Below are 26,376 nucleotides of genomic sequence, written 5' to 3' on the forward strand. Positions count from 1 at the left end.
TTAGGGATTTTGGGGAATGCTGGGAATTTTGGGAACTCTTCTGTCTGAATTCCATGGATTTTTCTAAATTAATTCCAGGATTTTCCTGTCTAAATTCCGGTATTTTCCTGCCTAAATTCCAAGAATTTTCCTGCGAGAATTCCATGATTTTTTGAGCAAGAATTCCATTATTTTTCTGCCTAAATTCCAGATTTTTCCACCTCAATTCTGGGATTTTCCTGAGTGAATTCCAAGATTTTTTTCATGCAAATTCTGGGACTTTCCTGCCTCAATTCTTCAAATTTCCCACCAAAAAAAATCTGAATTTTCCCCCCCAAATTTCTGAATTTTCCCACAAAAATTCCAGCATTTTTCCTCAAAAATTCCAGGATTTTCCCACCTAAATTCTGGGATTTTTCTGCCTGAATTCCGTGGATATTTCTAAATTAATTCCAGGAACTTTTTCAGCAAAAATTCCAGGATTTTTTCTTGGAAATTCTGGGGATTTTCCTGCCTGAATTCCATGAATTTTTGAGCAAGAATTCCATGATTTTCACACAGAAATTTCTGCATTTTTCTATCTAAATTCCAGGATTTTTCTCCTATAAATTCCGGGATTTTTCCATGTCAATTCTGGGATTTTTCTGCCATAAATTCTAGGATGGTTTAATGTAAATTCTGAGATTTTCCTGCCTGAATTCTATGATTTTCCCACCTAACTTCCATGAAATTTCCTACATGAATTCCAGGAATTTTTTAGGCATAACTCCGTTATTTTTCTGACATCAACTCCACCATTTTTCCATGTGAATTTTGGGATTTTTCTGCCGAAACTCCTGAATTTTCCCACCAAAAAAATCTGAATTTTCCCCCCTAAAATTTCTGAATTTTCCCACCAAAATTCCAGGATTTTTTCATGTGAATTCTGGATTTTTCTGCCTAATTCTGGGAATTTTCCCACCAAAATTCCAGGATTTTCCCACTATAATTCCGTTATTTCTGGACCATAATTCCACGATTTTTGGCCCAGAATTCCAGGATTTTTCAGGATTTTCTCACTTGTAGATCAGGTGCACGCAGCTCCCGTCGCAGTTGGCCCGGCCCTGGATTTTTCCACCTAAATTCCAGGATTTCCCCCCAAAAATTCCAGGATTTTCCCGCCTAAATTCTGGGACTTTTCTGCGTGAATTCCATGGATTTTTTCTAAATTAATTCCAGGATTTTCCCACCTAAATTCAAGGATTTTCCTGCCTAAATTCCAGGATTTTTCTGGCAGGAATTCCACGATTTTCTGGCAAGAATTCCATGAATTTTCTCGCAAGATTTCCATTAATTTTTGGACAGTAATTCCATGATTTTCACACAGAAGTTTCTGAATTTTCCCACAAAAATTCCAGCATTTTTCCATGTGAATTCTGTGAATTTTCTACCTAAATTCCAGGGATTTTCTTGTTTAAATTCCAGGATTTTTCCACAAAAAAATTCTGAATTTTTCCCCCAAATTTCCTGAATTTTCTCACAAAAATTCCAGGATTTTTCCAGCCAAATTCCACCATAACTCCAGGGATTTCTGACCTAAATTCTGAGAATTTTCCAGCCAGAATTCCACGTTTTTCCAGGATTTTCTCACTTGTAGAGCAGCTGCACGCGGCTCCCGTCGCAGTTGGCCCGGCCCTGGATTTTCCCACCTAAATTCCAGGATTTCCCCCAAAAATTCCAGGGTTTTCCCACCTAAATTCCAGGATTTTCCCACCACAATTCTGGGACTTTTCTGCCTGAATTTGGGGATTTTCCTGTCTGAATTCCGTGGCTTTTGCTCAGAAATTGCTGGATGAATTTCGGATTTTTTTGCATGAAATTCCTGAATTTTCCCCCATAAATTCCAGGATTTTTCCCACAAAAAATTATTAATTTCTGGATCGTATTTCCCTAATTTCTGGACCATAATTTCATAATTTTTGGCCCAGAATTCCATGTTTTTTCAGGATTTTTTTTCCTGTAGGAATTCTGTGGCTTTTGCTCAGAAATTCCTGGATGGATTTCGGGATTTTTTTTGTGTAGCAATTCCTGAATTTTCCCCCATAAATTCCTGAATTTTCCCACTATAATTCCCTAATTTCTGGACCATAATTCCATGATTTTTGGGCCAGAATTCCACATTTTTCCGGGAATTTCCCTCACTTGTAGAGCAGGTGCACGCGGCTCCCGTCGCAGTTGGCCCGGCCTGGATTTTCCCACCTAAATTCCAGGATTTCCCTCCAAAAATTCCAGGATTTTCCCGCCTAAATTCTGGGACTTTTCTGCGTGAATTCCATGGATTTTTCTAAATTAATTCCAGGATTTTCCCACCTAAATTCAAGGATTTTCCTGCCTAAATTCCAAGAATTTTCCTGCAAGAATTCCATTAATTTTTGGACAGTAATTCCATGATTTTCACACAGAAGTTTCTGAATTTTCCCACAAAAATTCCAGCATTTTTCCATGTGAATTCTGTGAATTTTCTACCTAAATTGCAGGGATTTTCTTGTTTAAATTCCAGGATTTTTCCACAAAAACATTCTGAATTTTTTTCCCCCAAATTTCCTGAATTTTCTCACAAAAATTCCAGGATTTTTCCACCCAAATTCCACCATAATTCCAGGATTTCTGACCTAAATTCTGAGAATTTTCCAGCCAGAATTCCACGTTTTTTCAGGATTTTTTCACTTGTAGATCAGGTGCACGCGGCTCCCGTCGCAGTTGGCCCGGCCCTGGATTTTCCCACCTAAATTCCAGGATTTCCCCCAAAAATTCCAGGATTTTCCCACCTAAATTCAAGGATTTTCCTGCCTAAATTCCAGGCATTTTCTGGCAGGAATTCCACTGATTTCTGGGCAAGAATTCCATGCTTTTTTTCATGCAAATTCTGGGATTTTTCCATGGAAATGTTGGGATTTTCTTGCCTGGTTGATGTGATTTTTTCCCCCATAAATTTCTGAATTTTCCCACAAAAATTCCAGGATTTTCCCACCTAAATTCAAGGATTTTCCTGCCTAAATTCCAGGAATTTTCTGGCAGGAATTCCATGATTTTTCTGGCAGGAATTCCACTGATTTCTGGGCAAGAATTCCATGATTTTTTCATGCAAATTCTGGGATTTTTCCATGGAAATGTTGGGATTTTCTTGCCTGATTTATGTGATTTTTTTTCCCCCATAAATTTCCGAATTTTCCCACAAAAATTCCAGGATTTTTCCACCTAAATTCCAATAATTTTCCAGCCAAAACTCCATAATTTTTGGCCCAGAATTCCAGGATTTTCCAGGATTTTCTCACTTGTAGAGCAGGTGCACGCGGCTCCCGTCGCAGTTGGCCCGGCCCAGTTTCTCGGCCTGCTCCGACACCAGGCAGCGAACGAGGCTGGGCTGGGGGAAGGCCTGGGAAATCTGGGAATGCTGGGAAATCTGGAATGCTGGGAAATCTGGGAATGCTGGGAATGCTGGGAATGCTGGGAATGTTGGGAATGCTGGGGATGCTGGGAGGAGGGGCCCAGGTGGTTGTTCTGGGAATTTTGGGAATTTTGGGAGTCGCGGGAGTGGCGGCGCCGCGAGCGGAGCTGGAGCTGCTGCCGGGCCTGGAGCTGCTGCCGGAGCTCCGAGACGCGCTCTTCCTTCTGGGGGGGGGGACAAAAAAAATGGGTGAAAATGGGGGAAAATGGTGGGAAAATGATGGGAAATTTGGGGGGAAATATGGGGGAAAATTGGGGAAGAAATGAGGAAAAATCGGGGAAAAAATAGGGGGAAAATTGGGTGAAATGTGGGGAAATTATGGGGAAAATAGGGGGAAATTAATGGGGGGAAAAAGTTGGGGGAAATGATGGGAAAATTGGGGAAATTATGAGGCAAAAATGCGAGGGAATTTTGGGGGGAAAATGTGGGGAAAAACATTGGGAAAAACACCAAAAAAAAGGGGAAAAAACCAGGAAAAACAGCAGAAAAAAAAAGGAAATAAAGCTGGAAAAACTCCAAGACAATGGGGAAAAAGGAGGGAAAGGGTTTGGATCCCAAAATTGCCCGAATTCCGGAAGGTTCCGTCACCTCGGCGATGGGAGGGAAACATCAGGAAAAAGAGAAAAACACCAAAAAAAGGGGGAAAAAATCAAAAAAAAATTGGGAAAAATATTGGGAAAAGCGGGGGTAAGAACAAGGAAAAGCACTGGGAAAAAAAAACAGGAAAAACACCAGGAAAAAGAGGAGAAAATGGGGAAAAAATCAGAAAAAAAATCAGGAAAAATATTGGGAAAAGAGGGGGAAGAACAAGGAAAAACAAAGGGAAAAACACCAAAAAAATAAAGGGGAAAAACCAGGAAAAACACCAAAAAAATGGAAAAAACCAGGTAAAACCACCAGAAAAAAAAAGGAAAAACTCCAAGAAAATGGGACAAAAGAGGGAAAAGGGTTTGGATGCCGAAATTCCCAGAATTCCGGAAGGTTCCGTCACCTCGGCGATGGGAGCGAAACACCAGGAAAAAGGGGGGAAAAAATCAGAAAAAAAATTCAGGAAAACTATTGGGAAAAGGGGGGAGAACAAGGAAAAACATGGGAAAAAAACCACGGAAAACACCAGGAAAAGAAGGAAAACACCAAGAAAAAGGGGGGGAAAAATAGGGAAAAAATAAGAAAAAAAATTCAGGAAAATATTGGGAAAAGCGGGGAAAGAACAAGGAAAAACACTGGGAAAAAAAAACCAGGAAAAACACCAGGAAAAAGGGGAAAAAATGGGGAAAAAATCAGAAAAAAAGGAAAAAAATGTGGGAAAAATATTGGGAAAAGGGGAGGAAGAACAAGGAAAAACACTGGGGAAAAAAAAACAGGAAAAATACCAGGAAAAAGGGGGAAAAAAACAGAAAAACACCAGAAAATGAAGGAAAAACTTCAAGAAAATGGGGGAAAAAAAATCAATGGGGAAAACAACCAGGAAAAACTCCAGAAACAAAGGGGAAAAATGGGAAAAAAATCAGAAAAAAAAGGAAAAAATTTCAGGAAAAATATTGGGGAAAGGGGAGGAAGAACAAGGAAAAACATTGGAAAAAAACAGGAAAAACACCAAAAAAAAGGGAAAAAAACCCATAAAAACAGCAGAAAAAAAGGAAAAACTTCAAGAAAATGGGGAGAAAAACCAGGAAAAAACACCAGGAAAAAAATGGGAAAAAATTCAGGAAAAAAGGAAAAAAAATTGGGAAAAACACCAGGAAAAAGGGGAAAAAAACAGGAAAAACACCAAAAAAAAAGGGGAAAAACTCCAAGAAAATGGGACAAAAGAGGGAAAGGGTTTGGATGCCGAAATTCCCAGAATTCCAGAAGTTTCCGTCACCTCGGCGATGGGAGGGAAACAGCAGGAAAAAGGGGGAAAAAAATTCAGGAAAAATATTGGGAAAAGGGGGGAAAAACAAGGAGAAACACTGGGAAAAAAGCCAGGATTAAACACCAGGGAAAAGGAGGAAAAAGGGGGAAAAATCAGAAAAAAAAAGGAAAAAAAAATTGGGAAAAATATTGGGAAAAGGGGAGGAAGAACAAGGAAAAACATTGGGAAAAACACCAAAAAAAGGGGGAAAAAACAGGAAAAACACCAGAAAAAAAGAAAATAAACTGGAAAAACTCCAAGAAAATGGGACAAAAGAGGGAAAAGGGTTTGGATCCCGAAATTCCCAAATTCTGGAAGGTTCCGTCACCTCGGCGATGGGAGGGAAACAGCAGGAAAAAGGGGGGAAAAATCAGAAAAAAATTCAGGAAAAATATTGGGAAAAGGGGGAAGAACAAGGAAAAGCACTGGGAAAAAAAAAAAAAAAGGGAAAACACCAGGAAAAATGGGGAAAAAATCAGAAAAAAAGGAAAAAAAAATCAGGAAAAAAAATGGGAAAAGGGGGGGAAGAACAAGGAGAAACACTGGGGAAAAACACCAGAAAAAAGGGAGGAAAAATGGGGAAAATCTCCAGGAAAAGGGGGAAAACACCAAGAAAAAGGGGGGAAAAATAGGGAAAAAAATCAGAAAAAAAATCAGGAAAAATATTGGGAAAAGGGGAGAAAGAACAAGGAAAAACACTGGGAAAAAAAAACAGGAAAAACACCAGGAAAAGGAGGAAAACACCAATAAAAAAAGGGGAAAATGGGGAAAAAAAAAATCAGAAAAAAAATCAGGAAAAATATTGGGAAAAGGGGAGGAAGAACAAGGAAAAAACAAAGGGAAAAACACCAAAAAAAAAAGGGGGAAAAACGCAGGAAAAACACCAAAAAAAAGAGGAATAAACCCATAAAAACACCAAAAAAAAAGGGAAAAAAACCCATAAAACCACCAGAAAATGAAGGATAAACTCCAAGAAAATGGGGAAAAAGAGGGAAGGGGTTTGGATGCCGAAATTCCCAAAAATTCCAGAAGTTTCCGTCACCTCGGCGATGATTTTCTCCAGCTCGCGGTTTTCCTTCTCCAGCAGCCGCGACTTCTCCTCCTCGTTGTTGTTGGTGGAGGATCCCGTCTTCATCGTGTCCTGCTGCTCCGACTGCCACTCCCCGCGCGTGATCAGCCGCCGCATCTGCGGAAAAATTATTAATTTTAATAAATTTTAATATTCCCAACAATTCCCAAAAAAATTCCCAAAAAAATTCCAAAAAAACTCGGAAATTTTGAAAAAAATTCAAAAAAATACGGCAAAATTCCCGCAAAACTTCAGAAAAATTTCCCCAGAAATTTCCCCCAAATTCAAAAAAATGTTTCTGAATATTCCCCAACAAATTCTCAAAAAATTCCCTCCAAAAACCCCGAAAAAGTTGAAAGAAATTCAAAATAATACCCCCAAAATTCCCACAAAAATTCAGAAAACTTTCACCCAAAATGTCCCCAAAATTTCCTCGAAAGTGTCCCAAAAATTTCACCAAAAATCCACAAAGATTTTCCCCAAAATGTCCCAAAAATTTCCACAAAAATCCACAAAAATTTTTCCAAAAATTCCCCCAAAGAATTCCCCCATCCACTCCCCGCGCGTGATCAGACGCCGCATCTGATAGGAAAATTATTAATTTTAATGAGTTTTAATATTCCCAACAATTCCCAAAAATTCCCAAAAAAATCCCAATTTTCCCCCAATTTTCCCCTAATTTTCCCCAATTTTCCCCCAATTTTTGTGGATTTTTTGTGGATTTTTTGTGGATTTTTGTGGATTTTTTTCCTATTTTTTGTGTCATTCCCCACCTTGGGCACGAAGAGCACGACCAGGGCGAAAAAATATCCCCAAAAAAATCCTTTAAAAATCCCATTTTTTTCCCAATTTTATCCCAGTTTTATCCAATTTTTCCCCAAATTTTCCCCACTTTTCTCCAAATCATCCCCAATTTTCCCCAAATTTTCCCCCAATTTTCCCCCCAATTTTCCCCCAAATTTTCCCCCAATTTCCGTGGATTTTTTGTGTAATTTTCTTCCAATTTTCCCCCAATTTTCCCCCCAATTTTTCCCCCATTTTTTCCCCCATTTCCCCCAATTTTTTCCCTCGATTTCTCCAAATTGTCCCCAATTTTTCCCCAAATTTTCCCCCCAATTTTTCCCTAAATTTCCCCCAATTTTTGTGGATTTTTTTGTGTAATTTTCTTCCAATTTTCCCCCAATTTTTCCCCATTTTTTCCCCATTTTTTCCTCAAATTTCCCCACCTTGGGCATGAAGAGCATGACCGGGATTTAAAAATAACCCAAAAAATAAAAAAAAATTGCCTAAAAAATCCTAAAAAAATCCCAATTTTTTTCCCAAGTTTTCCCCCAATTTTTGTGGATTTTTTTCCATTTTTTCTGGATTTTTTTCCCCAATTTTCCCAATTTTCCCCCAAGATTCCCCACCTTGGGCACGAAGAGCACGACCAGGGTGAAAAAAAAATATCCAAAAAAATCCCCAAAAATTCCCAAAAAAATCCAAATTTTCCCCCCAATTTTAGTAGATTTTTTGTGGATTTTTTCTGGATTTTTTTTCCATCTTTTGTGAATTTTTTTCCCATTTTTTGTGGACTTTTTGTGATTTTTTTCCCATTTTTTTTGTGGATTTTTTGTGGATTTTTTTCCGTTTTTTGTAGATTTTTTTTGTGCATTTTTTCTGGATTTTTCTGGATTTTTTCCCATTTTTTGTGGATTTTTTTTCCATTTTTTCCCAAATTTTCCGAATTTTCCCCACCTTGGGCACGAAGAGCACGACGAGGGTGATGTAGGAGGAGAAGACGACGGCGAGGGGCGGCGAAGGCGAAGGCAAGGCGTCGTGCTGCGAGCTCAGGATCAGCGTCACCGGCGCCGTGATCAGGCACAGAACCTGAAAAAATTCAATTATTTTATCAAAATTTCATTAAAATTTCATTAAAATTTCATTTGTTGGGATATCGGCAATTTTGGGGAATTTTTTGGGAATTTTTTGGGGCATTTTTCCTTAATTTTTAAGCATTTTTTGGAGAATATTTTGATTTTTTCAGCATTTTTTTTTTGAGATTATTTTGAATTTTTTTGAGTTTTTTTTTTTAAGTTTTAAAAGATTTTTTTAGAGGAAGATTTTGGGAATATTGGGGATTTTTTTGGGGATTTTTTGGGCATTTTTTGGGGGGGGGCATTTTTCCTTCATTTTCAGGCATTCTTTGAAGAATATTTTGATTTTTTTTGGCAATTTTTGGAGATGATTTTGAATTTTTTGTGGGATTTTTAGTGAATTTTTTAGAATTTTTTTTTATTTTGAGGGGGATTTATTGAGAATTTTTGGGGATTTTTTTTTAATTTTTGGAGGATTTTTGAGGAATTTTTTGGGACTTTTTTGACAATTTTTTCTTTTTTTTTTTTGGATTTTTTTTTTTGATTTTTGAGGAACTTTTGGATAATTTTTTTGAGGAATTTTTGGGAATTTTTTGAGGAATTTTTGGGGATTTTTTCTGGTATTTTTGGGCAATTTTTTGAGATATTTTTGAGATTTTTTGAGGGGGTTTGGGATTTTGGGGGGGATTTTTTTGCAATTTTTTTTTTTGTATTTTTGAACAATTTTTGAGCGTTTTTTCGGAATTTTTCGGGGGATTTTTTTTTAAATTTTTTGTTGTGACTTTTTGGGATTTTTCTCAATTTTTGACCGGTATTTTTGGGGAATTTTTCCCCTGGAAGATTCCGGAATTACCGCCACGTTGTAGATGGCCATGCCCACGGCTCGGTGGTCGTTGATTTTCTCCGTGGAGACGCTTTTGGTCTCGTAGGCCAAGAAAATCCCCAAAAGCAGCAGCAGCCCCTTGAAGCCGTAAAAAATCCCTGGAGAAATCGAGAAAAAGGAAAAAAAATTAATTCAAAAATTACTTTTTTTAATTAAAAAAATTACTTTAAAAAATCCCTGGAAAAATCGAGAAAAAGAAAAAAAAATTAGTTTAAAAAATACATTAAAAATCCCTGGAAAAATAGAGAAAAAGGAAAAAAAATTAATTAAAAATTACTTTTTTTATTTTAAAAAATTACATTAAAATCCCTGGAAAAACTGAGAAAAAGGAAAAAAAATTAATTAAAAAATGCCTTTTTTTAATTAAAAATCCCTGGAAAAAATCGAGAAAAAGAAAAAATATTAATTAAAAAATTACATTAAAAATCCCTGGAAAAATCAAGAAAATAGAAAATAAAATTAATTTAAAAATTACTTTTTTGAATTAAAAAATCCTGGAAAAATCGAGAAAAAGAAAATAAAATTAATTTTTAAATTCCTTTTTTTAATGAAAATCCCTGGAAAAATCGAGAAAAATGAAAAAAATTAATTAAAAACTTCCTTTTTTAATTAAAAAAAATTACATTTAAAAATCCCTGGAAAAATCGAGAAAAAGAAAAAAAAAATTAGTTTAAAAAATACATTAAAAATCCCTGGAAAAATCAAGAAAATAGAAAATCAAATTAATTTAAAAATTACTTTTTTATTTTAAAAAATTCCACCTAAAATTTCCAAAATTTCTCCTAAAAAATCCCCAAATTTGAAAAACCCCAAAATCTGACCTGGACCCCCAAAAATTCCACCAGAAAAAAAAACAAAACCCAAATCTGCCTTAAAAAAAAATCAAAATTTCACCTAAAACCCCTCAAATTTCACTGAAAATCCCCCAAATTTGCCCCCAAATCCCAAAATTTGCCCTAAAATCCCCAAAATTCCTCCTGGACACCCCAAATTTGCCCTAAAATCCCCCAAAATTCCTTCAGAAACTCCCAAAATTCCACCTAAAATCTCCAAAATTCCTCCTGGACGCCCCCAAAATTCCACTTAAAAATCCCCAAATTTTACCCAAAAAAACCCCAAATTTTACCAAAAATCCCCCAAATTCCCCCCAGAAATTCCCCAAAAAGTCCCTGAAATCCCCCCAAAATCCCCCAAAATTCCACCGAAAATCCCCCAAATTTGTCCCCAAACCCCAAAATTTGCCCTAAAATCCCCAAAATTCCTCCTGGACACCCAAAAATCCCAGCTGAAAACCCTCAAAATTCCACCTCAAAATCCCCAAATTTTACCCAAAACCCCCAAATTTTTACCAAAAATTCCCACCACAACCTCACAAATTCCCACCAGAAATTCCCAAAAAGTCCCTGAAATCCCCCAAAAATCCCCCAAAATTCCACCGAAAATCCCCCAAATTTCACTGAAAATCCCCAAAATTTGGCCCCAAACCCCAAAATTTGCCCAAAATTCCCGAAATTTGCCCCAAAATTTGGTTTTTTTCCCCCCGTACCGAGCCAGGTGTTCATCTTGGTGGAGCTGCAGTGCTCGAGCTGGGGCAGGATGGAAACGTCCATGTCCGACTTGGGCTCCTCCTTGGTGAACTCCTGGGGGAAAATTCGGGATTTTGGGGGGAAATTCGGGATTTGGGGGAGAAAATTTGGGATTTGGGGCAGAAAATTCGGGATTTTAGGGAGAAAATTCGGGATTTTGGGGAGAAAATTCGGGATTTTGGGAGATAATTTGGGGTTTTGGGGAGAAAATTTGGGATTTTAGGGAGAAAATTTGGGATTTTAGGGAGAAAATTTGGGATCTGGAGGAGAAAATTCACGATTTTGGGGAGAAAATCTGGGATTTTGGGGAAAATTCGGGATTTTGGGGAAAATTCGGGATTTTGGGGAGAAAATTCGGCATTTTGGGGAGAAAATTCGGGATTTTAGGGAGATAATTTGGGATTTTGGGGAGAAAATTTGGGGTTTTGGGGAGAAAATTTGGGGTTTTGGGGAGAAAATTTGGGATTTTGGGGAGAAATTTTGGGATTTTAGGAGAGAAAATTTGGGATCTGGAGGAGAAAATTTGGGATTTTAGGGAGAAAATTTGGGATTTTGGGGAGAAAATTTGGGGTTTTGGGGAGAAAATTTGGGGTTTTGGGGAGAAATTTTGGGATTTTAGGGAGAAAATTTGGGATCTGGAGGAGAAAATTTGGGATTTTGGGGAGAAAATTCGGGATTTGGGGGAGATAATTTGGGATTTTGGGGAGAAAATTTGGGGTTTTGGGAGAGAAAAATTGGGATTTTGGGGAGAAAATCTGGGGTTTTGGGGAGAAAATTTGGGGTTTTGGGGAGAAATTTTGGGATTTTAGGGAGAAAATTTGGGATCTGGAGGAGAAAATTTGGGATTTTGGGGAGAAAATTCGGGATTTGGGGGAGAAAATTTGGGATCTGGAGGAGAAAATTTGGGGTTTTGGGGAGAAAATTTGGGATCTGGAGGAGAAAATTTGGGATTTGGGGGAGATAATTTGGGGTTTTGAGGGAAAATTTGGGGTGGTTTGAGGTGGGGGAGAGTCAGAAGAACCTTCCAGAACCCCCCCAAACACCTCAAGGAACCCCCAAACCCCTCCAGAACATCTCAAGAACCTCCCAGGACCCTCAAACACCTCCAGAACATCTCCAGAACCTCCCAGGACCTCCCGAACCCCCGCAGAACCTTCCGGATCCTCCTCAAACCCCTCCAGAACATCTCAAGAACCTCCCAGGACCCTCCAAACCCCCACAGAACCTTCCAGAACCCCCCTCAAGCACCTGGAGAACCTCCCAGGAACCCCCAAACATCTCCAGAACATCTCAAGAACCTCCCAGAACCCTCCAACCCCTTTAGAACCTTCCAGAACCCCCTCAAACCCCCACAGAACCTTCCAGAACCCCCTCAAACCCCTCCAGAACATCTCAAGAACCTCCCAGGAACCTCCAAACCCTTGGAGAACCTTCCAGATCCTCCTCAAACACCTCAAGGAACTCCTCAAACCCCTCCAGAACATCTCCAGAACCTCCCAGGAGCCCCTCAAACCCCAAGAGAACCTCCCAGGAGCTCCTCAAACCCCTCCAGAACATCTCCAGAACCTCCCAGGAGCCCTCAAACCCCTCCAGAACATCTCAAGAACCTCCCAGGAGCTCCTCAAACCCCTCCAGAACATCTCCAGAACCTCCCAGGAGCCCTCAAACCCCTCCAGAACATCTCAAGAACCTTCCAGAACCCCCACAAACCCCAAGAGAACCTCCCAGGAGTCTCCTCAAACCCCTCCAGAACATCTCCAGAACCTTCCAGAACCCCCTCAAACCCCTCCAGAACATCTCCAGAACCTCCCAGGAGCCCTCAAACCCCTCCAGAACATCTCAAGAACCTCCCAGGAGCCCTCAAACCCCTCCAGAACATCTCCAGAACCTTCCAGAACCCCCTCAAACCCCTCCAGAACATCTCAAGAACTTTCCAGAACCCCCTCAAACATCTCCAGAACATCTCCAGAACCTCCCAGGAGCCCTCAAACCCCTCCAGAACATCTCCAGAACCTCCCAGGAGCCCCCGAACCCCCGCGGAACCTTCCGGAATGGCCAGACCTCGATGGTGCGGTGCAGGGGGTCGACGATCTGCCACACGCTCAGCGTCACCACGTCGAAGGCCACCAGGCCGCCCACGGTGGCGTAGAGCTTCCAGGGCTCCAGGCTCTGCTGGGGGGGGGAGCGCAGAGGTCACCAAACTGGGAATTCCGGGGTCAAACTGGGAATTTTGCCTTCCAGAACCCCACGAACACCTCGAGGAACCATCAAACATCTCCAGAACATCTCCAGAACCTCCCAGGACCCTCCAAACCCCCAGAGAACCTTCCAGAACCTCCTCAAACCCCTCCAGAACATCTCAAGAACCCCCAAACACCTGAGGAACCTTCCAGAACCACCCCCAAACACCTTGAGGAAGCCCCAAGCATCTCCAGAAGCCCTCAAACATCTCCAGAACACCTCGAGGAACCCTCAAAGCCCTGGAGAACCTTCCAGAACGGCCTCAAACACCTCAAGAAGCCCCCAAAGACTTTGAGGAACCCTCAAACATCTCCAGAACACCTCGAGGAACCTTTAAAGCACCTGAGAACCTTCCAGAACCATCCCCCAAACACCTTGAGGAACTCTCAAACATCTCCAGAACTTCTCAAACATCTCCAGAACATCTCAGGAACATCCCAGGAACCCCCGAACACCTCAAGGAAGCCCCAAATCCCACGAGAACCTTCCAGAACCACCTCAAACACCTCGAGGGGTCACCAAACTGGGAATTCCGGGGTCAAACTGGGAATTCCGGGGTCACCAAACTGGGAATTCTGGGGTCGCCAAACTGGGAATTCCGGGGTCGCCAAACTGGGAATTCTGGGGTCACCAAACTGGGAATTCCGGGGTCAAACTGGGAATTCTGGGGTCAAACTGGGAATTCTGGGGTGACCAAACTGGGAATTCCGGGGTCGCCAGACTGGGAATTCCGGGCTCAAACTGGGAATTCCGGGTTGAAACTGGGAATTCCGGGCTCAAACTGGGAATTCCAGGGTGACCAAACTGGGAATTCTGGGGTCAAACTGGGAATTCTGGGGTGACCAAACTGGGAATTCCGGGGTCAAACTGGGAATTCCAGGCTCAAACTGGGAATTCCGGGGTCGCCAAACTGGGAATTCCGGGCTCAAACTGGGAATTCCGGGGTGACCAAACTGGGAATTCCGGGGTCGCCAAACTGGGAATTCCGGGCTCAAACTGGGAATTCCGGGGTCGCCAAACTGGGAATTCCGGGCTCAAACTGGGAATTCCGGGGTGGCCAAACTGGGAATTCCGGGGTCAAACTGGGAATTCCGGGGTTGCCAAACTGGGAATTCTGGGGTCACCAAACTGGGAATTCCGGGGTCAAACTGGGAATTCCGGGGTCACCAAACTGGGAATTCCGGGGACGCCAAACTGGGAATTCCGGGGTCAAACTGGGAATTCCGGGGTCAAACTGGGAATTCCGGGGTTGCCAAACTGGGAATTCTGGGGTCACCAAACTGGGAATTCCGGGGTCAAACTGGGAATTCCGGGGTCGCCAAACTGGGAATTCCGGGCTCAAACTGGGAATTCTGGGGTCGCCAAACTGGGAATTCCGGGGTCACCAAACTGGGAATTCCGGGGTCAAACTGGGAATTCCGGGGTCAAACTGGGAATTCCGGGGTTGCCAAACTGGGAATTCCGGGCTCAAACTGGGAATTCCGGGGTCGCCAAACTGGGAATTCCGGGGTCGCCAAACTGGGAATTCCGGGCTCAAACTGGGAATTCCGGGGTCGCCAAACTGGGAATTCCGGGCTCAAACTGGGAATTCCGGGCTCAAACTGGGAATTCCGGGGTCGCCAAACTGGGAATTCCGGGGTCGCCAAACTGGGAATTCCGGGCTCAAACTGGGAATTCCGGGGTCACCAAACTGGGAATTCCGGGCTCAAACTGGGAATTCCGGGCTCAAACTGGGAATTCCGGGGTCGCCAAACTGGGAATTCCGGGCTCAAACTGGGAATTCCGGGGTCACCAAACTGGGAATTCCGGGCTCAAACTGGGAATTCCGGGGTCAAACTGGGAATTCCGGGTTGAAACTGGGAATTCCGGGCTCAAACTGGGAATTCCGGGGTCGCCAAACTGGGAATTCCGGGGTCGCCAAACTGGGAATTCCGGGCTCAAACTGGGAATTCCGGGGTCGCCAAACTGGGAATTCCGGGCTCAAACTGGGAATTCCGGGCTCAAACTGGGAATTCCGGGGTGGCCAAACTGGGAATTCCGGGCTCAAACTGGGAATTCCGGGGTCACCAGACTGGGAATTCCGGGGCTCAGCGGTGACACCGGAGCTCGGGGTTGGTGACACCGGAAGTCTCGGTGGGTGACGGTGAAATTTCCGGTCACCGGTGCCCAAAGGAACGCCCGGATCCCAACAACCACAACACCAAAAAAACACCTGGACCCCAACAACCCAAACCCCCAAAAGAACAACCAGATCCCAAAGGAACACCTGGATCCCAACACCCAAACCCCAACAACCACAACCCCGAAAGAACACCCGGATCCCAGAGGAACACCCGGATCCCAAACACCCAAACCCCAACAACCCAAATCCCAAAAAAACCACACCCGGAACCCACAGGAACAACCGGGACCCAAAGGAACAACCGGGACACACAGGAACCACCGGGACCCAAAGGAACAACCGGATCTCAAAAAAACCACACCCGGATCCCACAGGAACACCCGGAACCCAAAGGAACAACCGGAACACACAGGAACAACCAAGACACAGAGGAACAACCGGAACCCAAAAAAACCACAACCGGAACCCAACACCCAAATCCCAGAGGAACAACCGGGACACAGAGGAACAGCCGGGACACAGAGGGACAATCGGAACTCAAAGGAACACCGGGACACAGAGGAACAGCCGGGACACAGAGGAACAACCGGGACACAGAGGAACAATCGGAACCCAAAAAAACCACAACCGGAACCCAACACCCAACACCCAAAAAACCCCAACACCCAAATCAAACAACACCCAAACACCAACACCCAAACCCCAACACCCAAACCCCAACAACACCCAAACCTCAAACCCCAACAAACGACACCCAAACCCCAACACCCAAACACCAACAACCAAACACCAACACCCAAATCCCAACAACCAAATCCCAAAAGAACAATCGGATCCCAAAGGAACACCTGGATCCCAACACCCAAACACCAACACCCAAACCCCAACAAACAACACCCAAATCCCAACAACCTCAGCCCCAAAAGAACACCCAAATCCCAAAAGAACACCTGGATCCGAAACACCCAAATCCCAACAACCCAAATCCCAGAGGAACACCCGGATCCCAAAGGAACAACCAGATCCCACAGGAACACCCGGATCCCAACACCCAAATACCAAAGGATCACTCGGATCCCAATGGAACACTCGGATCCCAAAAATACCACAACCAGATCCCAAAGGAACACCCGGAACCCAACAACCCAAATCCCAACGACCCCAACCTGAAAGGAACACCCGGATCCCAAAAATACCACAACCGGATCCCAAAGGAACACCCGGAACCCAAACACCCGGATCCCAACAACCCAAATCCCAAAGGAACACCCGGATCCCAAAGGAACACCCGGGACCCAACAACGTCAACCCTAAAGGAACAACCGGATCCCAACACCCAAACCCCAACAACCCAAATCCCAAAAAAACCACACCCAGAACCCAAAGGAACACCCGGAACCCAAAAAAACCACAACCGGATCCCAAAGGAACAACCAGGACCCAAAGGAACAGCCGGAACACAGAGGAACAACCGGAACACAGAGGGACAACTGGATCCCAACAACCGGAACCCAGAGGAACACCCAGATCCCAAAAAAACCACAACTGGATCCCAAAAGAACACCCGGAACCCAAAAAAACCACAACCAGATCCCAAAGGAACAACCGGGACCCAAAGGAACAACCGGGACACAGAGGAACAGCCGGAACACAGAGGAACAACCGGGACACAGAGGAACAACCGGGACACAGTGGAACAACCGGAACCCAAAGGAACAGCCGGAACACAGAGGGACAACCGGGACCCAAAAAAAACACAACCGGAACCCAACACCCAAATCACAGAGGAACAGCCGGGACACAGAGGAACAGCCGGGACCCAGAGGGACAACCGGATCCCAACACCCAAACCCCAACAACCCAAATCCCAAAAAAACCACACCCGGAACCCAAAGGAACACCCGGAACCCAAAAAAACCACAACCGGATCCCAAAGGAACAACCGGGACCCAGAGGAACAGCCGGAACACAGAGGAACAACCGGGACACAGAGGAACAACCGGAAACCAAAAAAACCACAACCGGAACCCAACACCCAACACCCAAAAAACCCCAACACCCAAATCAAACAACAACCAAACCCCAACACCCAAACCCCAACACCCAAACCCCAACACCCAAACACCAACACCCAAACACCAACACCCAAACCCCAACACCCAAACACCAACACCCAAACCCCAACACCCAAACACCAACACCCAAACACCAACACCCAAACACCAACACCCAAACCCCAACAACCAACACCCAAACACCAACACCCAAACCCCAACAACCAAACACCAACACCCAAACACCAACACCCAAACTCCAACAACCAAACACCAACACCCAAACACCAACACCCAAACCCCAACACCCAAACACCAACACCCAAACCCCAACAACCAACACCCAAACACCAACACCCAAACCCCAACACCCAAACCCCAACACCCATCCCAACACCCAAACCCCAACACCCAAACCCCACCAAACAACACCCAAACACCAACACCCAAACCCCAACACCCAAACCCCAACACCCATCCCAACACCCAAACCCCAACACCCAAACCCCAACACCCATCCCAACACCCAAACACCAACACCCAAACACCAACAACCAAACACCAACACCCAAACACCAACACCCAAACCCCAACACCCAAACACCAACACCCAGATCCCAACACCCAAACCTCAACAACACACAAACCTCAAACCCCAACAAACGACACTCAAACCCCAACACCCAAACCCCAACACCCAAACCCCAACACCCAAACCCCAACACCCAAACACCAACACCCAAACCCCACCAACACCCCCCCGTCCGCCTGTTCCCCGCTCACCTTCCACTTGTCCTTCTTGTCGTCCTTCTTGGTGAACACGGTGTGCACCCAAACCCCAACACCCAAATCCAGATCCCAAAAAGAACACCCGGATCCCAACAACCCCAACCTGAAAGGAACACCTGGATCCCAAAGGAACACCCGGATCCCAAAAAAACCACAACCGGATCCCAAAAGAACACCCAAATCCCAACACCCGGAACCCAAAACACAACACCCAGACCCCAAAGGAACAACCGGATCCCAACACCCAAACCCCAAAAAAGCACAACACTCAAATCCCAACACCCAAACCCCAACACCCAAACCCCAACACCCAAACCCCAACAAACCACACCCAAATCAAACAACACCCATTTCCCAACACCCCCCGTCCGCCTGTTCTGTCCTCACCTTCCGCTTGTCCTTCTTGTCGTCCTTCTTGGTGAACACGGTGTGCACTCAAACCCCAACACCCAAACCCCAACACCCAAACCCCAACACCCAAACACCAACACCCAAACCCCAACACCCAAACACCAACACCCAAACACCAACACCCAAACCCCAACACCCAAACACCAACACCCAAACACCAACACCCAAACACCAACACCCAAACCCCAACACCCAAACACCAACACCCAAACACCAACACCCAAACCCCAACACCCAAACACCAACACCCAAACCCCAACACCCAAACACCAACACCCAAACACCAACACCCAAACCCCAACACCCAAACCCCAACACCCAAACCCCAACACCACCCAAACACCAACACCCAAACACCAACACCCAAACACCAACACCCAAACACCAACACCCAAACCCCAACACCCAAACACCAACACCCAAACCCCAACAAACAACACCCAAACCCCAACACCCAAACCCCAACACCCAAACACCAACACCCAAACCCCAACACCCAAACACCAACACCCAAACCCCAACAAACAAACCCCAACACCCAAACACCAACACCCAAACCCCAACACCCAAACGCCAACACCCAAACCCCAACAAACAAACCCCAACACCCAAACACCAACAACACACAAACCTCAAACCCCAACAAACGACACTCAAACCCCACCAAACAACACCCAAACCCCAACAACACACAAACCCCAAATCCCAACAAATCACACCCAAACCCCAACCCCCAAACCCCACCAACACTCCCCGTCCGCCTGTTCCGTCCTCACCTTCCGCTTGTCCTTCTTGTCGTCCTTCTTGGTGAGCACGGTGTGCACCCAAACCCCAACACCCAAACCCCAACACCCAAACCCCAACACCCAAACCCCAACACCCAAATCCCAACACCCAAACACCAACACCCAAACCCCAACACCCAAACCCCAACACCCAAACCCCAACACCCAAACACCAACACCCAAACACCAACACCCAACAAACAACACCCAACAAACAACACCCAAACCCCAACACCCAAACACCAACACCCAAACCCCAACACCCAAACACCAACACCCAAACCCCAACACCCAACACCCAAACCCAAACACCCAAACACCAACACCCAAACCCCAACACCCAAACACCAACACCCAAACCCCAACACCCAAACACCAACAACCAAACCCCAACACCCAAACACCAACACCCAAACACCAACACCCAAACACCAACACCCAAACCAACCCCCAAACCCCACCAACACCCCCCCGTCCGCCTGTTCCATCCTCACCTTCCGCTTGTCCTTCTTGTCGTCCTTCTTGGTGAACACGGTGTGCACCCAAACCCCAACACCCAAACCCCAACACCCAAACACCAACACCCAAACCCCAACACCCAAATCCCAACATCCAAACCCCAACAACCAAACCCCAAATGAACACCTGGATCCCAAAGGAACACCCAAACCCCAACACCCAAACCCCAACACCCAAACCCCAACACCCAAACACCAACACCCAAATCCCGAAAGAACAATCGGATCCCAAGGGAACACCCAAACCCCAACATCCAAACCCCAACACCCAAACCCCAACCCCCAAACCCCACCAACACCCCATTCTGCCTGTTCCCCGCTCACCTTCCGCTTGTCCTTCTTGTCGTCCTTCTTGGTGAACACGGTGTGCACCCACCAGATCTTGGTGAACATGCTGCCGTAGGCCAGGCTGAAGCCCAGCCCCAACAGCCACAGCCGCGCCTGCCAACAACAGTCGGACAAGGTGGCGACGGTCGGACGAGGCCGCGACAGTAGGAAACGCGGCTGGGGTTGGGGGTGTTGGTTGTTCCTGCTCCGGGTGTTGTCGTTTTCTGGGGTTTGGCTTTTCTGGGTGTGGCTCTGATTGTTTCTGTTTCTGACTGTTCCTTCCCTTCCCATTCTGATTGTTCCTCCTCTGATTGTTCCCAACTCTTCCTTCCCTTCCCATTCTGATTGTTGCCGACTGTTTTTCCCTTTTTTCCCCCATTCTGATTGTTTCTGACTGTTTGTTTTCTTCCCATTCCGATTGTTCTTGACTCTTTCTTCCCATTCCGACTGTTCCTTCTCTGATTGTTCCCAACTGTTCCTTCCCTTTCCTTCCCATTCCGACTGTTCCTCCTCTGATTGTTCCCAACTGTTTCTTTCCTCCCCTTCCCATTCCGACTGTTCCTTTCCTTCCCATTCCGACTGTTCTTCCTCCATTTTGTTCCCAGCTGTTTCTTTCTTTTTTCCCCATTTTGATGGTTCCCATTCTGACTGTTCCTTCCTTTCCCGTTCCGATTGTTCCTTCTCTGATTGTTTCCAACTGTTTCTTTCCTTTCCTTCCCATTCTGATTGTTCCTCCTCTGATTGTTCCCAACTCTTCCTCCCCTTCCCATTCCGATTGTTCCTGACTGTATCCTCCCATCCCTGCTGGTGTCTCCGCCTGTTCCTCCACCTGTTCCCACCCAATTTTCCCCCATTTCCGCCTGTTCCCCCCCATTATTTCCCCGCTCTCTGCCTGTTCCTCCACCTGTTCCCCCCCATGATTTCCCCGCTCTCCGCCTGTTCCTCCGCCTGTTCCCCTCCATTATTTCCCGCTCTCCGCCTGTTCCTCCGCCTGTTCCCCCCATGATTTCCCCGCTGTTCGCCTGTTCCCCCCCATTATTTCTCCGCCTGTCCCTCCGCCTGTTCCCCCCCATTATTTCCCACTCTCCGCCTGTTCCCCTCCATTATTTCCCTGCTCTCTGCCTGTCGCTCCGCCTGTTCCCCCCATTATTTCTCCGCCTGTTCCTCCGCCTGTCCCCCCCATTATTCCCCACTCTCTGCCTGTTCCCCCCCATGATTTCCCCGCTCTCCGCCTGTTGCTCCGCCTGTCCCTCCCCATGATTTCCCGCTCTCCGCCTGTTCCTCCCATTATTTCCCGCTGTCCGCCTGTCCCTCCGCCTGTTCCCCCCCATGATTTCCCCTTCTCCGCCTGTTCCCCCCATGATTTCCCTGCTGTCCGCCTGTTCCTCCGCCTGTTCCTCCCCATTATCCCCTCTCTCCGCTTGTTCCTCTGCCTGTCCCCCCACATTTCCCCCCCATTTCTGCCTGTTCCCCCCCATTATTTCCCCACTCTCCGCCTGTTCCCCCCCATTATTTCCTTGCTCTCCACCTGTTCCTCCACCTGTTCCCCCCATTATTTCTCTGCCTGTTCCCCCCCATTATTTCCCGCTCTCCGCCTGTTCCCCCCCAATATTTCTCTCCCTGTCCCTCCGCCTGTTCCCCCCCATTATTTCCCCGCTCTCCGCCTGTTCCCCCCATTATTTCCCGCTCTCCGCCTGTCGCTCCGCCTGTTCCCCCCATTATTTCCCCACTTTCCGCCAGTTCCTCCGCCTGTCCCCCCCCATTATTTCCCCGCTCTCCGCCTGTTCCCCCCCATGATTTCTCTGCCTGTCCCTCCACCTGTTCCCCCCATTATTTCCCCGCTCTCCGCCTTTTTCCCCCCATGATTTCTCCGCCTGTTCCTCCGCCTGTTCCCCCCCATTATTTCTCCGCCTGTCGCTCCGCCTGTTGCGCACCTGGCAGACGAGGGGGAAGAGCCCCGGGCCGATGTGGTACCCGTCCAGCCCCAGCGGGAAGACGGCGGCGAGCGCCAGGGTACAACCGACGGCCGTCATGTTGTTCAGGTAGGGCTGCGAGTTCTGGATGTACCTGCAACAGCCGCAATCACCCCCGCTACAACAACCGGAACCGGCAACACCCGGACAAGAACGGTGCGGCTTTTGTCCGCTTTCTCATCATCTTTTCCCATTTTTCCCAGAATTTTTCCTGATTTTCTCCCCAATTTTTCTCCAATTTTCCCCATTTTTTTCCAATTTTCCCCAATTTTTTCCCTGAATTTTTACCCTAATTTTCCCCATTTTTTCCAATTTTTTCCACAATTTTTCCCAGAATTTTCCCCCAAATTTTCCCCGTTTTTTTCCAATTTTCCCCCAATTTTTCTCCAATTTTTTCCCTAATTTTCCCCATTTTTTCCAATTTTCCCCAATTTTTCCCTGAATTTTTTCCCTAATTTTCCCCATTTTTTCCACAATTTTTCCCAGAATTTTCCCCCAAATTTTCCCCATTTTTCCCAGAACCTTCCCCGTTTGCCCCTGAATTTTTTCCCAAATTTTCCCAAATTTTTCCAATTTTTCCCCAATTTTTCCCAGAATTTTTTCCCAAATTTTCCCCATTTTTTTCCAACTTTCACCCAATTTTTCCCAGAATTTTCCCCCAAATTTTCCCCATTTTTCCCAGAATCTTCCCCAGTTGCCCCTGAATTTTTTCCCAAATTTTCCCAAATTTTTCCAATTTTCCCCCAATTTTTCTCCAATTTTTTCCCTAATTTTCCCCATTTTTTTCCAATTTTTTCCCCAGTTTTTCCCAGAATTTTCCCCCAAATTTTCCCCATTTTTCCCAGAATCTTCCCCATTTGCCCCTGAATTTTTCCCAATTTTTTTCCATTTTTTTTCCAATTTCTCCCCAATTTTCCCAGAATTTTCCCCCAAATTTTCCCCATTTTTTTCCAATTTTCCCCCAATTTTTCTCCAATTTTTTCCCAAATTTCCCCCATTTTTTTCCAATTTTCCCCAATTTTCCCCAGAATTTTTTCCCAAATTTTCCCCATTTTTTTCCAACTTTCACCCAATTTTTCCCAGAATTTTCCCCCAAATTTTCCCCATTTTTCCCAGAATCTTCCCCATTTGCCCCTGAATTTTTTCCCAAATTTTCCCAAATTTTTCCAATTTTCCCTCAATTTTTCTCCAATTTTTTCCCAAATTTTCCCCATTTTTTTCCAATTTTTCCCCAGTTTTTCCCAGAATTTTCCCCCAAATTTTCCCCATTTTTCCCAGAATCTTCCCCCTTTGCCCCTGAATTTTTTCCCAAATTTTCCCCAATTTTTCCAATTTTCCCCCAATTTTTCTCCAATTTTTTCCCAAATTTCCCCCATTTTTTTCCAATTTTTCCACAATTTTTCCCCGAATTTTTTCCCAAATTTTCCATTTTTTTCCAATTTTTCCCCAATTTTTCTCCAATTTTTTCCCAAATTTTCCCCATTTTTTTCCAATTTTTCCACAATTTTCCCAGAATTTTTTCCCAAATTTTCCCCAATTTTTTCCAATTTTTCCCCAGTTTTTCCCAGAATTTTCCCCCAAATTTTCCCCATTTTTCCCAGAATCTTCCCCAGTTGCCCCTGAATTTTTTCCCAAATTTTCCCCAATTTTCCCCCAATTTTTCTCCAATTTTTCCCAAATTTTCCCCATTTTTTTCCAGTTTTTTCCCCAGTTTTTCCCAGAATTTTCCCCCAAATTTTCCCCATTTTTCCCAGAATCTTTCCCCTTTGCCCCTTGAATTTTTTCCCAAATTTTCCCAAATTTTTCCAATTTCTCCCCAATTTTTCTCCAATTTTTTCCCAAAATTTCCCCATTTTTTTCCAATTTTCCCCCATTTTTTCTCCAATTTTTTCCCAAATTTTCCCCATTTTTTTCCAATTTTTCCACAATTTTTCCCTGAATTTTTTCCCTAATTTTCCCCATTTTTTCCAATTTTTTCCACAATTTTTCCCAGAATTTTCCCCCAAATTTTCCCCATTTTTCCCAGAATCTTCCCCCTTTGCCCCTGAATTTTTTCCCAAATTTTCCCCAATTTTTCCAATTTTCCCCTAATTTTTCTCCAAATTTTTCCCAAATTTTCCCCATTTTTTTCCAATTTTCCCCCAGTTTTTCCCAGAATTTTCCCCCAAATTTTCCCCATTTTTCCCAGAATCTGCCCCATTTGCCCCTGAATTTTTTCCCAAATTTTCCCAAATTTATCCAATTTTCCCCCTTTTTTTCTCCAATTTTTCCTCAATTTTCCCCATTTTTTTCCAATTTTTCCCCAGTTTTTCCCAGAATTTTCCCCCAAATTTTCCCCATTTTTCCCAGAATCTTCCCCATTTGCCCCTGATTTTTCTCCCAAATTTTCCCCATTTTTTTCCAATTTTCCCCCAATTTTTCCCCCAAATTTTCCCCATTTTTTCCCCATTTTTCCTTCCAATTTTCACAGAATCTTTCCCAATTTTTCCCAGAATTTCTTCTCCATTTTCCCCCAGAATCTTTCCCAGAATTTTTCCCCGAGTCTTCCCCAATTTTTCCCAATTATTCCCCAAAACTGTCCCCAATTTTCCCCCATTTTCTCCCTCCAAACCCCCTGAAATTTGGGGGAATTTGGGGCAATTTTGGGAATTTTCCCACCTCAAACCCTTCACAGTTGAGATTTTTCCCACTCCCAACCCCCTAAAATTCAGAATATTTTCACTTTAACCTCCCAATTTTCCCCCTCCCAACCCCCCAAACCCCCCAAAACTTTCAGAATTTTTTTTTAAATTTTTTCAAAATTTTCCGGAATTTCGGGAATTTTTGCCAATTCCCGCACCTGACGTGGCCGTTGTAGATGTTGAAGGCCAAACAAACGACGGCCAGGACGATTCCGAGCGACGCCAACACCGCGACGGAGATGAACAACTTCTGCGACAGGAAGCGGAACGTGGTGATCACCTTGGTGTAATCGGCCGGCGGCGACCCCCCTGCGGACAAAACCGGCAAAAATCCCAAAAATTTGCAAATTTGGGAACATCTGGAAAAAATTTCCACCATTTTCAGCATTTCCCCCCATTTTTTTTGCCTTTTTTCCCCGAATTTTTCCTCTTTTTTTCATATTTTTCCTTGGTTTTTCCTATTTTTCCCAAACGTTCCCCATTTTCCCCCTTTTTTTTTTTTTTTCCGATTTTTTTGCCCGTTTTTTTGCCAATTTTCCCCTGTTTTCCTTCCCCTTTTTTCCTCACCCATTTTTCCTGATTTTTCCAATTTCTCCCCCATTTCCCTCCCCATTTTCCCCCTTTTTCCCCCCAATTTTTCCCCCCATTTCCCCCCAATTTTTCCTCCCATTTTCCCATTCCCCCAATTTTCCCCCTTTTTTGTCCCATTTTCCCCAATTTTCCCCCCATTCTTTGCCTATTATTTTCCCATTATTTTCCCCCCAATTTTTCCCAATTTTTTCAATTTTCCCCCCAGTTTTCACCCTTTTTTCCCTCCCATTATTTCCCCAATTTTTCCCAATTTCCCCCCCAATTTTCCCCCAAATTTTCCCCAATTTTTTCCCAAATTTTCCCCCAATTTACACCAATTTTTCCCCAATTTTCACCCTTTTTTCTCCCATTATTTCCCCATTTTTTTCCCAATTTCCCCCCATTTTCTCCCCCCATTTTCCCCCAAATTTTCCCAAAATTCCCCCAATTTTTTTCCCATTTTTTCCAATTTTTCCCCAATTTTCACCCTTTTTTCCCTCCCATTATTCCCCCTATTTTCCCCCAAATTTTCCCCAAATTTTCCCCCAATTTTTCCCCAATTTTCACCCTTTTTTTCTCCCATTATTTCCCCAATTTTTTTCCCAATTCCCCCCCATTTTCTCCCCCCATTTTCCCCCAAATTTTCCCAAAATTCCCCCAATTTTTTTTTCCCATTTTTTTCCAATTTTTTCCCCAATTTTCCCCCCATTTTCCCAATTTCCCCAAATTTTCCCAATTTTTTTGCAATTTCCCCCAATTTTTCCCCAATTTTCACCCTTTCTTTCCTCCCATTATTCCCCCACCTTTTTCCCAATTTCCCCCAAATTTTCCCCAAATTTTCCCCAAATTCCCCAATTTTTTTGCAGTTTTCCCCGATTTTTTCCCCGATTTTTCCCCCATTTTTCCCAATTTCCCCATTTTTCCCAATTTCCCCGTTTTTCCCAATTTCCCATTTTCCCCAATTTCCCGTTTTTCCCAATTTCCCCATTTTTCCCAATTTCCCATTTTCCCCAATTTCCCCGTTTTCCCCAATTTCCCATTTTCCCCAATTTCCCGTTTTTCCCAATTTCCCATTTTTCCCAATTTCCCCGTTTTTCCCAATTTCCCATTTTTCCCAATTTCCCATTTTCCCCAATTTCCCCATTTTTCCC

At 44.5% G+C, this 26,376-nt stretch overlaps 1 protein-coding gene across 1 annotated transcript in view; it reads right to left on the minus strand.

Moving 5' to 3' along the window:
* Nucleotides 1-912: 912 nt before the first annotated feature.
* GABBR1 (gamma-aminobutyric acid type B receptor subunit 1) overlaps nt 913-26,376 on the minus strand; it is a gene marked incomplete at its 5' end in the record, with an annotated part of 42,865 nt that continues 17,401 nt past the window's right edge. The window contains 11 exon segments of the mRNA XM_063183079.1: nt 913-1,667; nt 2,218-3,487; nt 3,490-3,630; nt 6,403-6,546; nt 8,167-8,298; nt 9,139-9,266; nt 10,715-10,808; nt 12,816-12,926; nt 19,999-20,115; nt 21,936-22,068; nt 24,814-24,964. Of these exon segments, the coding sequence (XP_063039149.1) occupies nt 3,290-3,487; nt 3,490-3,630; nt 6,403-6,546; nt 8,167-8,298; nt 9,139-9,266; nt 10,715-10,808; nt 12,816-12,926; nt 19,999-20,115; nt 21,936-22,068; nt 24,814-24,964 (1,349 nt within the window).

This window comes from Melospiza melodia, unplaced genomic scaffold (assembly GCF_035770615.1).
Source record: "Melospiza melodia melodia isolate bMelMel2 unplaced genomic scaffold, bMelMel2.pri scaffold_361, whole genome shotgun sequence".
Classification (NCBI taxonomy): Eukaryota; Metazoa; Chordata; class Aves; order Passeriformes; family Passerellidae; genus Melospiza; species Melospiza melodia.